Source organism: Tenrec ecaudatus, chromosome 8 (genome assembly GCF_050624435.1).
Source record: "Tenrec ecaudatus isolate mTenEca1 chromosome 8, mTenEca1.hap1, whole genome shotgun sequence".
Taxonomy (NCBI): Eukaryota; Metazoa; Chordata; class Mammalia; order Afrosoricida; family Tenrecidae; genus Tenrec; species Tenrec ecaudatus.
In genome coordinates this window covers 126,137,087-126,151,348 of record NC_134537.1, presented here as the reverse complement: position 1 = coordinate 126,151,348, position 14,262 = coordinate 126,137,087, and the positions used below count along the sequence as shown (strand labels likewise).

At 44.5% G+C, this 14,262-nt stretch overlaps 1 protein-coding gene across 7 annotated transcripts in view; it reads left to right on the top strand.

Moving 5' to 3' along the window:
• Positions 1-14,262, top strand: part of TENM3 (teneurin transmembrane protein 3) — a 710,639-nt gene that overhangs the window by 564,050 nt on the left and 132,327 nt on the right. For all 7 annotated transcript variants that reach the window (XM_075556851.1, XM_075556855.1, XM_075556853.1 and 4 more), the window contains one exon: positions 4,564-4,749. In XM_075556851.1, coding sequence (XP_075412966.1) covers positions 4,564-4,749 — 186 coding nt within the window. The remainder of the gene's footprint in view (positions 1-4,563; positions 4,750-14,262) is intronic.

Sequence of the window (14,262 nt, the reverse complement as noted above, 5' to 3'; positions counted from 1 at the left end):
TTTTGTCCTCCCAGAAAGAGTTTCAGTCCCAGAAAATCGCAGGAGCGCTGCTCCTCTGTCCCGCGCAGTCAGTGTTGCCCGGGTGGCAGTGGGTGAATGGGTGCCCTGTGTACTCTTCGTGAAGTGGATCTATTCATGGAATACCACTCTTTTACCGATACCATGAGACATGCAGCTTGTACAGTCCTGAGCCCTTAATAGATTCTAAATGTCGTCATTAATGCTATTCCTACGACTGTTAAAAAGGACGCGGTTGTGAGAAATATCACGACTCCCGTAGGACAGATCAAACAGAGTAGCTGGAGGTCAGAATCGAGGTGGGTCCACCATCACGGAGGATGCCATTATGGAACGATGTTTTTGACAATGGAGAATTCACCGATATTACTGAGATGCTCAGTTATAGATGATTAGGATTCTGTAGTAATTAAACTATAGATGATGTGTCAGTAAGCACAAATAAAGAGGTGTGGAAAGCAAGTTGGAGGACTTGACCAGAACTGTACCTTACTCTTGGTGGGAATCCCTACCGGCACAGTGGTAAAAGCACTCAGCTGCCTGCCCAAAGGTCAGCAGTTCAAACTCACCCACCACCTCATGGGAGAAAGAGGAGGTAGTCTGTAATGATTATAACCTTGGAAATGCTGTGGGGCAGTTATACTGTATCCTACAGAGTCGCTATTGGTCGAAATTGAAGGCTTGGGGTTTGGGGTTTTTACCTTGGAAGACTTCATTAACATAACCAAAGAAACCCCATTTCCAAATAAGGTCACATTCAGAAGTCCAGATATTAGTATTTCAATACTTTTTTTGGAAACACATTCTAGTTATCACATTCTTTAAGTGTGAGACTGGCATGCAAACCATTTCATCTATTAGTGTGACCTTATGTAAACCTTCATCTACTAGTGTGACCTTATTATGTAAACCATCTATTAGTGTGACCTTATGTTAATCATCTACTAGTGTGGCCTTAGTATGTAAACCATCCATTGGTGTGACCTTATGTAAACCATCATCTATTAGTGTGACCTTATGGCATAAGACAAACTGACATCTTGCCAGTAGCCAGTTCACACGTTAATTCTCAGGGGTGGTAGTGGTGTGATTTTTGGTAAGCCACTCTTTGGTGTTTTGGGAAACCAGAGTGACATATCTGTGTTTAACTGTCTAGCCTAGCCTGCTACGGGAAAAGCCAAAATGGAAGAAAGTTTGGTATAGATGATCACATTGCTGAAAGCGTCTGTTGAACCTACAGCTAAAACTCCGTAAGGGACAACTTAGGAGGTTTCCGCCCCTCCTCCCTCGTATCTTTTCTCCTTCCGTTCCATCTTTTTTTGTTCATATTTTTCTTTTCCTCCCTCATCTTCTGTGCATACATTTTCAGAGGCAGACAAGGTTTACCACAGGTTCGTTGCTCCTTTAAGTGTGTTGAAAGTGCTAGAAATGTTAGTTGCGCCGGAAAGCTTGGTTAGAATGTCAATGTGCAGAGAGAAATATGCGTGCAGACAGGGATTTGGGCTGGGTTATGCAGAGCCTTCAATGTATCAGGAGTGTCACCGCCAACCAACATGTGAGTGTGGGCACACCACATGATCTTACATGACACATTAACTCGTGTGTCCTCTGTTCTTACAAGTATGTTTTATAACTACCAAGATTACAGTAGGCATTTACTGATGTATGTGGAGTTGTTATTTACATGTCTGACTTTGATACTAAAAGACTGAGTCCTGGAGAAAGCTCTGCCCGATAACTTGTATCGTAGAGTTACGTTGTACACTGCAAGCCTCTTCTGTCTCCACTAACGTAGGTAGTTACGAGTGTAGGGTAAGTAACCCCTGCTGGAAATATTGTCATTCCGATTCCCTCTCCACCATCATCCAAACAGGACAAGTGTGAGCTAAATAGCACCTTTCTTTTTCCTATAAAGTTATCAAATTGCATTCCTTGAATTACTTGTATTTTATAAAAGGTAGCATATAATTTAGGTAATTTAGTCCTCTTCCTAAAATTATGTTGCTATGACTTGCAAATACATATATCCTAATTAAAAATTAATTTGCACAGCGACTGTCCAAATAACATACTATTATTGTCCGTAGTGACCCTGAGATTTTATGCTGGTTAAACCCTGATTGCACTGGTTCACAAAATGACAGCGAGTCGCAGTGAGCAGGGGCTGTGTGCTCTGCACCTGGATTGGGTTTTTTTTTTTCCCCCAAGTGCAACACAGAAACTTGCGCTGCATTAAACCCTCGATGTAGTCATGCAAGGTGAATTGCGCACGCAGTCCCGTTCTGTTGAAGAAGGTCGCTGAGCCCTGGAAAGGATTGACTTCGCGCTGCTATTAGATGCAAAGACAGAACCCTTGTTTAGAGTCAGCAATGCAGAGCCCAACGCCTTCCGCTTCATCCTGTGCCCGTCTGGGCCCTCCGCTTCATCCTGTGCCCGTCTGGGTTCGAGTCTGTCATCCTGCAGTTGGTTCTTCATCTGCAGCCAGCAGAAACCTTGTTGTCATTTACGTCTGTGCTTGCCGGCTAACCCACACGGCCATTCTGAGTTTCTCACTAGCCAACGCCTGAAGGAAAGGGCATAGCAGGCCCCTCAATTGCTCTCATGGAAGTGACCTTCAGATATCTGGACTCAGGAAGAGGGGATACCTGAAGAAACGTGTGGCTAAGCTGCTGGATGAGAAGAAATGACTTATTTCCCTCTCAAAGTTTATAGGTTTGAAAGCAACCGCGCTTTTCTCTATCTTCATCAGCAGTTTGTCCATTAATTAGCCCTTCAATTCCACTTCAATTAAATTAACTCTAATTAATAAGTTCATTACAAAGATTGACGCACCTTGCTTAAAGCTAGTGTGCTAAATGCTGATAAACACCTTCACCCTAATGAAAAATTGATTAGATTGAGTAAAAAGGGCGGCTTGGAAAGCTGCCGCTCCCTTCCCGAGCTGAGGTGATGCTGTGTTGCTCTGCAGTTAATCAAACTATCTTGGATCTCTTAATCAAAAATTTAATTCAAAAGAAATCAAAAATGTGGCATGAAAAAAAAAATCACACATTCTCCCTCTTACAGTTAATAGTTTTGACTGCTGTTTGTAAGAAGTGTTACAACTCTGATGGTGTCTTAATGGGGTATTTTTAAAATCCCCCCGCACTGTGAGGAGCGAATTATGGTGTGGGAGAAACGTTATTCGGACAATGAATGGAAGGAGTAGGAGCAGGTGCCTGTAGGAACAGTTACTTTTTTTTGTTTTAATTAAACAAGAGGCAATAGATTATTTTCTGTTTGTTAGAAATTGTTTCAGGTTTCTGTTATTGAGTTATTGTTATAAGAAAATCAAAACAAAAGAATATCTTACAATGTCAAAAACCCTTAATTTTGTATCTACAGAATAAAAACTAAAATATCCTTCATGATTCCTTCCCCTCCCCTGTTTCTCACTCACCCCCTTCCTCTTCCCTCTTACCGTGACCCTCTCTCCCACCCCTCTCTATATATATATCGTTCTCTCTCAGTGTAAAATTGGTCTAACTCAACACTTAACCACAGCAACAAATCAAACTTTTTGAAAAGCTTTCAGAAAAATACAGAGTATCTCACGTACCTGAGTTCTTTTTGAAAGCCTAGCCTGATATTATTAATAGTTTTTGAAGTGACTCACTCACCTCTGCTCCTTTCAGTAATGCTAGTTGTTGTAAATCTTACTTTGATTTTTGACGGAGTCAGTAATTGTATATAATTTTAAACTGATTTTCTACTCTGTGAGCTAAGCAACTTGTACCTGTCAACAGGGAAAACTTACTGAATAGGAAAAACAGCAATTTATTTTATTTAGCCGGCAGGTTTATGTGTCAGAGGCATATGCCTGTACACTCCATAGTAGATTCTTTTTCATGAACATTCCTGGATATCCAAAAAACTCCGAGCAGTAGGATTAGAAATGACCCTTTTTCAGCCCTTGTGAGACACTCGTATGTGGAACCCATAACTGAAGGCTTAGATACTAAGACGGTTCATAAATTTGATGTGTGTCATTCGTCTGATGTGTGTGTACACCTCTGTTCTGACTGCCGTGGCTACTTTTCAGGAAGAAAGGGTGGCTGAGAGGGAGGATAGAATGAAGATACCAGCAGGCGCCTAAGAGTTCATAGAAAAATTCTATTTTACTTCTGTTGTTCCGTGAACTTTTCAGAACCCCTGGATAGACAGATGGATCCACATACTATGCATTTACACACATGTATACATATATATACAAAGTGTGCATACGTATACATACATGGATGGTCACTAAAATATGAAATTATAGTAGAAGCGCTGCATGTATCATCCGCACGATTTAAGACAGCTTAGAGAATGAAGTCCCAAACGAAGAAGCAACACTGTGCCACATGTAATGCTGCAGTGTGCCCTCCATACGTGGATGCTTTCCTTTTCCATGATTTGGTTCCCCCCACTTGGCACACTTGAGTCTAGGACTGTCCCGTTGCCGTGAAGCTCCCCACCTTTTTACCTTTCTGTGCATGCTCTTTATTTTTGTTTCCGATATAGAAATCTGCTCAGTGGACTGTGGCTCACATGGCGTGTGCATGGGAGGCACCTGTCGCTGCGAAGAAGGCTGGACGGGCCCCGCTTGTAACCAGAGAGCCTGCCACCCCCGCTGCGCAGAGCACGGGACCTGCAAAGACGGCAAGTGTGAATGCAGCCAGGGATGGAATGGCGAGCACTGCACCATCGGTAGGCTGACTGCGCTTTCGTATCTGCCCGGCACACCAAACTAAAGAGCACTCATTGAGTCATGCAGTGTGGACGCATGCAGATGGCTTTCGATTCTTTTACGTTTTTATTAAGAAGGTGCTTTTTAAAGTAAGGTTTGACAACGGCAATTCACAGTTCTTTGTAGAGCCAGGGTCCCAAGTCTGAAATGTATGATTTTATTTATTCCTTACTGTGAAGGCCACAACAATAGACTCACGTAAACACAGAGGATCTCATTTCTTATTTATTAAAAAAAACTCATTTATATTACCGTCATTCATATATTACTTCTTAGTGTTCTGTGTTACCATTGCATTTCTTAATAATCACAGCCAAATGTTTTACTTTAATTAGTTGGTTGTTTTTTTCAAATCTGTGACCTTCTTGGCCTAGCTAGATCCTATATTCACACATCTTAGCATTTACCTTTCAAAAAGAGACTTGACTTTTAATGACTTTATTTTATTGGACTGTGAGACATAAAGTAGCTATCAAAATATTCAAGTATAGTTATTCTTAAATTAATATGCTTAACAGTTTTTTCAAAATAACACTCAGGGACTTCTCTAGGTTAAAAATAGCTATGAAATGGGGTTTAAGATGAAATGTTAGTGCATAAATGATATTTAGCAATGACACAGCAGTATCCAGAGAGTATACCATATTTTCAAGGTATTCTGTGTCTTTGCTTTCTACTATTTGTGCCGAGTTAAAATTGAGATAACAATTAGATTTTTTAAGTCACATCAGCGAACATGTACGGTATTGTGTCAAAAGGCATCATGCTACAAAAATTTCAGAGTTGGAGATACACTGTTCTCCACGTTGTTTTATACTGTAGAGTAAATTTTGAGAAAGCTTGTGCTTGGGGGTGAGAAGTGACATTTGGGTCTCAAAAAATTTCATCAGTTGAGTCTGTCAGTGTTGCATACTTCATTTTAGTGCCTACAGGCATTGGTCTGCCAGAATTTTTCCCAGGGAATATGAAAATTACCTACAATGTCTAATTGATACAATTGCATGTCTAGAAACTTCAAGGAAACTTCTTTTGAGTCTTGTTGACATCGGTTTCGAGGGTCATACTCTCCCGCCCATGTGTCTTTGCCGTTTCCTTAGCCGGGCTCACAGGCCTGCGGGGCCGTTGGGCCCCAGGCCAACACTGTGTTACACTCAGCAGGAAGGAGGGCAAAGACACATCAGGTGGAGCCCGGAAAAATGCAGCCGGGGACCCCTATGTTCTTTCTCCCCCACAGAGAGGGCGCCCCCTGCGCATGCCCCTTCTCCAGCCGTGAACTGCATCCGCACCTGGGCAGTGGTTCTGGCTCAGGGAAGCCTAGTGGTGGCAGAGAGGCCAGCGTGGTAGAATGTTTTGTTTTGGGGAAAAGTGCCTAACCAAGCGAGGTTTTTCTACTTGAGACATTTGAACCACAACAACAAATATTCAAGATTCAGAAAAGAGGAGCGGGCGCTTGGTACTCCCAGAGGGCAAAAAAGCTTTATCAGGGCAGGGCCTTACCAGGTTCCCAGAAGCCAGCCAAGGGCCAGCCCTGTGAGCACACTCGCTATGTCGGCTCTTACTGCACACATAGGAACCTACTGCCACCGCCCGGCGCTGGGCGTGGGCACCGCGTTACCACGGTGCCGGCGCTGGCCGTCGTGGAAGGAAACGGAAGCTGCTGGGGCAGACCTCCCTCCACACGCTCACGCCAGGATCTGAAATAGCTAGAAAGTGTTTGCAAAAGGTGAGTTCAAACTCTCTGGGTAGACTTTTAAAAACTCCCCGTGCATCCATAACCACCCGTTATCCCCAAGATTCCAGTATGTCTGTCTCCTCCACGGCTCTAAAGCAAGCTTCATCTGACGTTGGCCCAGTGTTGCTCATGATAACAGCACTGCAGCAGAAAGAAAGGGGAGAAAGGAGAGCTACCACGCGTGTATCCTTCTGCGAACATGCGCAGGACAGTGCAGTAGCGCCGCTCCAGGCCCCGTATGGATGCTCTCAGATTGTCCGTATGCCCAGAAGAGCGGGTCTCTAATCAGCCTCTCACATACCATCGCGTCCCTGGTCAGGAGAGATGACTTGATCTTAGCGCAGGGCCTGTCTGTATACTAGGAAGGTACGTATCTAGCAACCATTGGTGGACACGGTTTGGAAAACCAAGACAGGCTTAACCGGCCAACCAACAGTTTCTCAGCACGTCACTCTCACTCTCTGCTTGTCCCCCTGACCTTGCTCGTCTTCCCAGGGACGAGCCAACTGGTGAACAATTCTCCGGGACTTTTATTAGGAATCCTGCTTTTCTATTGTTGCATTTCACATGTTTGCTTTGCACATTTCATATGAGTTGCAATAAAAGACCGGCTTCATTTGAAAACAAACCTTTTTAAAAGACACAGAGAGCCTTTAAATCATTGCTTGTTCTTGTATACCGCTAGAACACTTGACTCCAAATTTTGGCATAGAGAAATCCAATTTCTTTCCCCTGCTACTGACTACCTGTGTTCTGTGCCCGCAATGAAGCCTGCGGGGGCCCTTCTTAAAAGGCCTTTGTGAGGCGCTGATTAAAGAGCCCAGGAAGCTAGCTAGGCGCTTGTTGGGATGCCCCTCGAGCGGGATAGTTACTGTTGCCGTGCGTTCACTCTCACCCCCACACTTGTGCATCTGACGGAAAAAGAGCTGCCACTTTGTGAAAGAATTCTCATAAATCAGCAAGATTTGTTTTGCTTTCTCCATATTATTTGCCATCTCATTGAATCCAAACAGGGAGGTTAATTGAAAGAGAGATGGAAGAGAAATTAAACAGTTAGAAGCAAACAGAAGTTCCCAATAGAAAGGAAAGAACTTTCCCCATGAGTCATCTGACTGTCTTCATAAACCCTGTCCATGCTTTCATAAAGCCATAGGCACTTGGAGAGTAAAATAGCTTATGAATTTAGAGTATTCGCTTAGCATCTTATCTACCTGAAGGACCCCCACCTGCTATTCTTATCGATGTGTTCATACTTTCCTCTCGTTGTGAATCGCGTGTTCAGAAAAGCAGGTATACTCACCTGCAGGGCAGACTATGTCAGGGGTTTTCTTAGGTTAGGCTTCAACTAGTGACGCATAGAGATAGGAGATGAAGCAAAGGCAAAGGCGACCTGTAGCACTGTGTGGTTAAGACATTTTCCCCTTTGCTATGAAAAAGCATTTTCCCCGTACTCTCCAGCAGGCACTGATGGGTGCTGGCACCTTTTAGAAATAAAGCAGTTACTAGTAACGCGATCCAGGGGGACTAACACTAGCGTAGGTTCTCCACCACAATAATACCTTCTTTCAGATGTGACCAGTCGGGAAGAGGGTCAAAATGATCGCTCACATTCCTGCTTTTGTTTTTCATACGGTAACCAAAACCAAACCCAAACAGCCCGCTGCCAGCGAGGCAAGTCCAACTCGCAGCAACCCTGTCATACAGCGCGGCCACTCTGGGGTTCAGAGACTTCCAGTTTTTACAAGACCGGAAAGCCTCATCCTTCTCCGTGGAGAGGCTTATGGATTAGAACTGCTAAGCTTGCAGTTGGCCTCGCAGTGCATCTAACCACTACTCCACCAGGGATCAGTATATTTAAAGGGCCCGAAGACAAGCTTAGAAGATGATAAATATAATTAAATGTGATATAAATGACAGTGGGTATAAATGAGAATTTCCCCAATATTAAATTTGTGTAGGTACTCACAAGTTTTCGTTCTCACTGTATGATTCAGGGTACAATTAGTCCAGAAGTTAGACAAGAGCTCCCGGGGTGGTATGATCATGTGTTATAGTTACCTAGGAATAAGGGGGCTGCCGGACAGATTCCTACTGACTAGGAAGCATTTTGGACTGGGTGAAACTGAGTAGGCAATTTCTAGTTGGTTGACTCGGTTTCCATTTCTGGGGAAGTCCGTTGATTGACATGGGTTAGACTCCTGGGAAGATGAGGTACCACTAAGAAATAGAAACTGAGTTAAGTGTCCAGTTTCCGACAGAGGGCTCAGTATAAGCAATCATCTTGGATCTAGCATAATGAGGTTAATTTATGTCTTTCTCTCTACAAAGAAAGCTTAACTGGTTTTGCATTGTGGGAATTGAAGGCGGACAAAAAGCCCTATCTGTGAACTGGGAGGTTACTAGTCTTGGCCTAATCCAATAAGTTCACTATTAATGTATTTAACTGGAACAAAATATGTAATGATGTAAAGGAAACTCAATTGGTTTTGCTCTCCTTTTTCTTCCGGCCTAGTCAAGAGGGTGGGAGGGGGGTGGAAACTGGTATCTGATTGTCCTATAGCTAGAGTTAATTGGCCTTAGAAACAAAATAAATTTCATGCCAGCCTCTAGTGAACAGATGTCTTTAGTCAGAATCAACTTTCAAATGCAATACTCACAAAATCTCCCAGAAATGAGAGGTTTCTGGTGCCAACTTTGAATACCACTAACCTGTAGTTTCCCCGGGACTAATCCCATCAGTCTTTGTGGAAGGGATTTGCCACCAGAGCCTTAGAGGCTATAGAGGAAGTGTGCCCTAAAGAGGGCGTGATGCAGGGCGCGTTGTGTACTGAACTGCAATTTGCATTGTTATTGACTGGGGATCAGTGGCGGGAAAGAAAAGAATGCTCAGGTCTGTCTGTCAGTCACTGTCTTCTGGAGCCCGATGGGCAGTTTCTGTTTTACAACAGGCAGAAATAGACAAAGGGGGGATGAATTTTAAAACTTTCAGTGAGATGGAAGGAAGAACTTCAGGCTGGAAAGCATATTTCAATCCTAGAACAGGATTCCCCACCCCTGCAAAAAAACCCTTGCACTATCTGTTCCTAAGGGCTTCCGTTAGATGGGAGACAGTCGGAGCTTTGTTGGTTCGTTTTACAAAGAGCTGGAGGAGTATTTTTGGAGGCGTGGGCTTCTTTCCAGCCTCTGGTCTCAGAAGTGCTTCCGATAGGGTGGTGATCCTAAAGATCCTTTGAGGGCTCTCGCAATTCCACAATTTCTGAACTATTGCCCCTCAAGTCAGTTCTGACTCAGTACCATCAGGTGGGGCAGAGGTAGAACTGCCCACAGGGTGTCCAAGGCTGTAATCTACAGAAGCCGACGGTCACATCTGTCTCCCACAGAGTCACCGATGGGTTTGAAAGAATGGATGCTTCACTGCGGTGCCACCAGACTGTTGACAGTCTCTGCTTTATTGGAACCATGACCAGATTTAACCTTTGGGGTTCCTTTTTTATTCTCCATTCCCTTAACTTGTGTTCATGTTGTTGCAGCGTTGCCTAATAGCGAAAGGCGGCCGTCACTCTCTCGCCTCACTGGGGATCTGTCTAGTGCTGGGTGGGCCTTAGACGTCTGCACGGGCTCATGCATTCGCTTCTGTCCAGGATGCAAAGAGTAGACATCCATGCGCTATTTACTGAGTATCACTTCGATGGAAGCCGTGTAACATAATACAACGCATGCTTCTGAGCATGGGTTTTGAAATGTTTGAAGGAACTGTATTCCATGTAGTTCTATGACTTAGTTGCAATAATAACTTGCAGGACAAGGTTTCAAATGGAAATTTGGCTACGCTAGTATCATATGAGAGGCTGGGGCAGGCAGAATCCTCTAAATGTGTAGGAACTTCTGGAATCTTAATCCTTGCTGCAGTTATAATTGAATGACCTCCTTGCATATGAAATATGAGTACGAGATGCCACATAGAAAACCAACCCCACTGCTGCCGCGTTGACCCTGATGCACTGTGACCCCACGTCATGGGAGGAACTGTCCCCGGGTTCCCAAGGCGGCTGTGTTTTGGGCACAGGCGGCCACATCTCCCTCCTGGGTATCACTTAGGGATGTGAAAATGAAACAAAGCAGCAGCATGTGAAACACTTCATAAGACTCCTAGCTAGTCGTGTTGAATAAACTCGATTTTAAAATTAAGTATAAATCAGGCCAACTACAACCCGGCCAGTGTGTTTGGCGTTCACGTTTTATCAAATAAAAATAAAAAGTAACGAGAATCCATTCACAATGAACACACTGTAACGAGTAAATGAAAGGTCCACGTCATCATATGAAAGGTCACCTTGGCTCAGAACGGGCACGGCTTACCAAGAACTTGATTTTGGGGGGGGGGGGTCGGGGTTGGAGAGGTGTTGCTTCTTTTTAAACCGTGCTGATGAAAGAAAGGTGGAGTCTAGTGTGGCATTTCTCTCCAAGTAATGTCTCAAACACAGGGTTGTTTATTGAGCTACATTGATTTTCATGTACTTTCAGGCAATTCAAATGGAAATCTGGCCTAGGGGAAATCCTAATTCCTTTAAGCTACAAAAGACCAGCAATTTGTTTTTATTCTAATTCTTGAGTACATTGGGAAACAAGATCATTAATGATCACAAAGACATGCTTTGTTTGTTCAGATAAACTTAGACATACAGGACTCAGCATACCTCTATGAAATACCACGGCTGCTCTGGGCTTTAGGATGCTGGAGATTAGAAATTGAAAATGAAATACACACAGCTGGGGAGTTATCTACCAAACAATGTGAGTGCAGGGGGGGGGGGGGAGACAGCTCAAAACTAGTACCAGTGTGGACAGGCTTAGACTTGACGTTCTAAGTCTTATCTCACGATAATGGTGACAGAGGCATATTTAAATTGCTATTTTTTTAAAACACAGTTGTTTTTGTTTTAAGAGGGAAAAAAGAGAACTCTGAGAAATGCTTCCTCAGGATTTTGTGTAACCGCTGCAATGCTTTGCCAATTGAGAATCAAATATTACAGAAAATAGAGGTTCCAAAATTGTTTTCACATGTTCACTAATATTTCATCTGTAAGTCCCCTTAGTGAATTAAGAGTGTAGGGTGCAAAATGATATCTGCAGAGGCCTCTTCCCTTCCAATCAGTCAGTGCAGTAAGAGGGGCTGTGCAAGGGGGGTTAGAGCCACCTACCCGCATCCCCATCACGAGGCAGGTTTACAGGTTGTTCCCATTTTGCAAAGGATTCAAGTTGTGACAAACCACACTCCTGAGCGTCTGGCTTTTTGCTGTTGTTGGTGGTGGTGGTGGTGGAGGTGGTGTTTCCGGGGTGTTGTTGTTGTTGGTGGTGGTGGTGGCAGCGGTGGCGGTGTTGTTGTTGGTGGTGTTGGTGTTGATGGTGTTGTTGGTGGTGGTGGTGGTGGTGTTTGTGGCGGTTGTGGTGGTGTTGGTGTTGTTGATGTTGTTGGTGGTGGTGGTGGTGGTGGTGGTGTTTCCGGGGTTTTGGTGGTGGTGGTGGTGGAGGTGGTGTTTCCGGAGTGTTGTTGTTGTTGTTGTTGTTGGTGGTGGTGGTGGTGGTGGTGGAGGTGGTGGTGGTGGTGGTGGTGGTGGTGGTGGTGGTGGTGGTGGTGGTGGTGGTGGTGGTGGAGGTGGTGGTGGAGGTGGTGGTGGTGGAGGTGGTGGTAGAGTTGGTGGTGGTGGTGGTGGTGGTGGAGGTGGTGGTGGAGGTGGTGGAGGTGGTGGAGGTGGTGGTGGAGGTGGTGGAGGTGGTGATGGTGATGGTGGTGATGGTGTTGTTGTTGGTGGTGGTGATGGTGGAGGTGGTGGTGGTGGTGGTGGTGGTGGTGGTGGTGGTGGTGGTGGTGGTGATGGTGGTGGTGGTGGTGGTGTTTAAGGGGCGGGGCGGATGAGGAGGCACCTCTCATTGGCGACATGGAGTGTGAGCACGGTGTTTCAGGCATGTCATCCGTTGGTGTCCATCTCAGATGCACAAAGATCCGATGTACAAAGATGCTGATAATGAAAGGCAATAATAATGAAAACTGGAAGTAAAAAAGGAGCTATCCAATTTAGGAAGGAACCCACTTACGATAGAACCGTGTGAACCCTTTCGTTCGTCAGGTGTGATCCGTACTGAGCTGAGCTGAAGCTGACATTGCTGAGTCCCTCACGTGCAGAGATTCCTTCTGAGAGCCGGGAGGACCCTATGAGCTCCCCCGACGTTTCGTTAATAGACAGTTTCCTCATCAGCTAAGTGCTCTGGTTCTCCTACACTCTATTTTCCGACGGCATGTTGCTCCATGTCAGGGGACGGCATCAAAGTGACTGCTCACATTCCGGGGTTCAGCTGAGGGAAACTCAAGCTGGGAAACATTTCATTTAGGTTTAATGGGATATATTTATAAAGTCTGCAATCATTTCTGTGTGTGGTTAAGTTATTGCTAGCCACCCAGCAATACTGTTACCACCCACTGACTCATCTAATGACACAAAGTACAGGCCAGGAATTATATAGAGATGTGGGTTTTGACAGTGGAGCCCAAAAGTAAGTAGGCAGTAGAAGAGAAATGCATTTGAGATACACAGAACCAGAAACTGGGTCCACAGAAACGCTTCCAGCCCTCCAGGACAGTCTGTTCCTAAACTAACTAGGTTGGTAGTGAAAATGCAGACAGGCTGAAAAAAAAAAAAATATATATATATATATATATATATTACCAAAATGGGCAGAAAGAAAAAAACTTCTTGAGGTTGCTTCCTGCGGTCCCGATAATAATCCTGGTCATCATAAAAGCTGCGGTGACAGAGATGTTAGTGGTTCCTTGACCTTGTTCCCAACGGGAGAAGTGGGTGAATAAGCGAGGTCTTTCTGCTGTCATTTCAAGGTGCACTCTGGGAAACTCACAGGGCCTCTTCTGCCCTGTCCACCAGGGCCTGGGCCCCTGTCAGTCGGCCTCAAGTTGATGGTCATGATAACATTGCTATCCATTAGGATTCTTTTTCTCATTTTAGTCTTAATTTATGTAGTCAACAGGTTTATAAACAGTACTTTATCCTCTGCATTCCCCTCAGAATTGTTAGGGGTTTTTTTGGTTTTGTTTTTGTTTTTGATTTTATTAGGGTTTTTTTTAATGAGATCGCTTCATGTCTTCTCGAAGTGCACCCCCAGTTCCTCTGACCTTTCTGAATGATGGAGGTCATATGTTGTTTAGTTGGCTGGTGCTCTCTGTACTCCATTTCCATGTATTTTCAAGTGTCGCAAAGAAAATGCTGATGTACTAGTCAGCCAGCATGGTCGTTGTTGTCTTCTGTCGAGTGGTGGTAGACTGGTGGTTGGCCGGCCAATCTGCCCCATGGGATACAGAGTAGTGCTGCCCCGTAGGGCTTTTTTGACCTGGTAGCAAAGCTGGGTAAGCATTGGGCTGCTACCTCAAAGGTTATCAGTTCAAACTTGCCGAGCCACTCCTCAGTAGAAAGATGAGGCTATCATCTTTCTCCGTTGGGACAGGTGGTGGGTTTGAACTGCTGGCCTTGCAGTTAGCACCTCATTGCTTACCCCTCAGTGTCAGCAAGGCTCCTTGAAAGGAATACTAAATTCTAACCCATTGACTTCCATCAACACATCTAAAAAAGAAGCTAAGTGTTTTGAACAATAGAACTGTATGGGAAGGGAAGGGATATATTGGAATGAGTAAGATACGTCAATAAAAATATTACATGTTTTTTAAAAAAGG